Here is a 1,989-nt window from a genome sequence, read left to right on the forward strand (position 1 = left end):
ATTCATGAGCTCAGGAATGAGAAGTAAATACAAAAAATCCATACACCTCCCCTAAAAAGTGGCTTTTGTGGTTTCAAAGTGCATATCATTAAATGCAGAGGAGCTCGGACTGCGGATGGTTTGTAGAGGTTTACCACTGGAATATTGTCGTTTAACCGAAGAAAAAATGTAACATTGGTACTTTTTCGGCATGTATTTATAGAGTGACTATCGAAGCCTTTGAATTTGAGGCGTTTTGGGTGAAATATGGTAAACTTTGAGAATTACAGCTCATTTCATGAACACGGGTCATCATTCTGACGGATCGAGTGTGCGACCTTTCGCTAGTTGAAGGCAATTTCAGAATTAGCACATTATGCTAATTTATGGAACAAAACTTACATCAATATTTAATAATAACAATAATAACAACTTTTTAAGCTTTGGCTACCTGTGGTTGAACGTCATTTTCTTATACTTCAGAAAAAGAGATAAGGAAGTCAAGGATACACCGCACTCACAGTATTTCTAGGTTTGTTAAATTATCAAAAACTCCTGCAGGCAAGTATTCCAACTGGTTTTTAGACACGTCCCTAGAAAATAATATTACAAAAGAGAATAAAAATTCCACATCATTATACTTTAAAGAATGTTTTAAATTGGGCCTTAAAACTTGAGATCGTTTCCAAACTCCCAAAAAGGAGGCTGGAAAGATTGGACTATTTCTCTCTATATAAACATGTCGATTGAATTTGAAAGCCGCTTAGATATATTTTGAATATTTGTTTACGTCACGTCAATGCTTTTTAAAGGTCCAGAACCACACCAACTAAAAAAGTGCATGTCGGCAATTTGTTAACAGGGTCAAAAGATTTCCAGCAAAGTAGCCGACAACGAATCAAAATTTTTAAGTGATAACGTAATTAATATTCCATTTATTTAAGCACATTATTTATAGAATACGAAACCAGAAAGTCAGAATGTAAAAAGTTTGTTTTTTCTCAAAGATCTATTCATTAACGTGGTTTTGTATTAATTTTCTGTTTGGCGTGGGGGAGATACTTACAACAATCCAGTATTTGCTGGTAAATGCCTTGGAACAGCTGTCAGAGCTTTCTTCCTACATTTGACCTCTTCTAAGTTTGGAGACCAAGACATTTGCCAAGGAGTACAACGGCATGGTTCAGGACATGCTGATGAAAAGGGAAAAAGAACTTTGACAAAGAATAGCCCACATATTTTATTCAAAATTTGCCTATTGGTTTTGTCTTAAAGAAAAATAAAAATTTGAAACAAAAAAGAAAGGAATCTCCGTAATAATTTATGAGCAGGAGGTCCTTCTGTTTCCCACACATTTCATTAAATAACCAGCTTCCAAAAACGGTTTTATTCCAACCGTCCACTCGGCGCTTCGTGAAAATGGTAACTAAGCAAAGAAAAAACAACAATAGACAGATATACTACATTGAAGTAAACAATTGAATTTATGTTCCATGAAAAAGGCACGCGCTCTTAATCATCAAAGGCTCAATATGCTCCACGCATACAGTGTTCTCCAGACCACATTTATCTTTTGTACGAGTTATCGCTAAGTCCATGTTTCTGGTGATAATATTTTAATAATATTTTGCAACTCTCTGCTTTCTGAAAATTAATTAAAAGAGAATGCATTACAATCAATAATTTCGTTTTTAATTTCCAAACTTACTTTTCTTGTCTTCTTTTGTAGTATCTTGAAGGGAAATCTCAACAATTAGCGCAGCTAAGAAAAAAGCATCCGTCAGGTAAATAAGAAGCAGGAAATAACAAACTCTTAAGAAAATTAAGTTGTTTTCGTTGATCTTAAGAAAAGTACTTAATGAATCACTTATTTACCTTTCCTGCTGATAAAACCAACATATAACTCAATGAAATGAAATAAAAATTAAATAACATGTTTAAGTTTTTCACATACCTATGATAATGACGAGCGCCCACACGCTTTTCCAAGATGGCATTTTCGTATCTGCG

The 1,989-nt window shown here is 34.1% G+C and overlaps 1 protein-coding gene across 1 annotated transcript in view; it reads right to left on the reverse strand.

Annotated features, from left to right (window-relative positions):
- Positions 1–434: 434 nt before the first annotated feature.
- LOC144647855 (platelet glycoprotein IX-like) overlaps positions 435–1,989 on the reverse strand; it is a 2,190-nt gene continuing 635 nt past the window's right edge. The window contains exons 2-5 of the mRNA XM_078507554.1: positions 1,934–1,984; positions 1,688–1,741; positions 1,046–1,172; positions 435–572 (exon numbers count right to left, since the gene is read on the reverse strand). Coding sequence (XP_078363680.1) covers positions 497–572; positions 1,046–1,172; positions 1,688–1,741; positions 1,934–1,984 — 308 coding nt within the window. The 3' untranslated portion in view covers positions 435–496. The remainder of the gene's footprint in view (positions 573–1,045; positions 1,173–1,687; positions 1,742–1,933; positions 1,985–1,989) is intronic.

This window comes from Oculina patagonica, chromosome 4 (genome assembly GCF_052425735.1).
Source record: "Oculina patagonica isolate OP01 chromosome 4, crgOcupat, whole genome shotgun sequence".
In the NCBI taxonomy this organism is placed as follows: Eukaryota; Metazoa; Cnidaria; class Anthozoa; order Scleractinia; family Oculinidae; genus Oculina; species Oculina patagonica.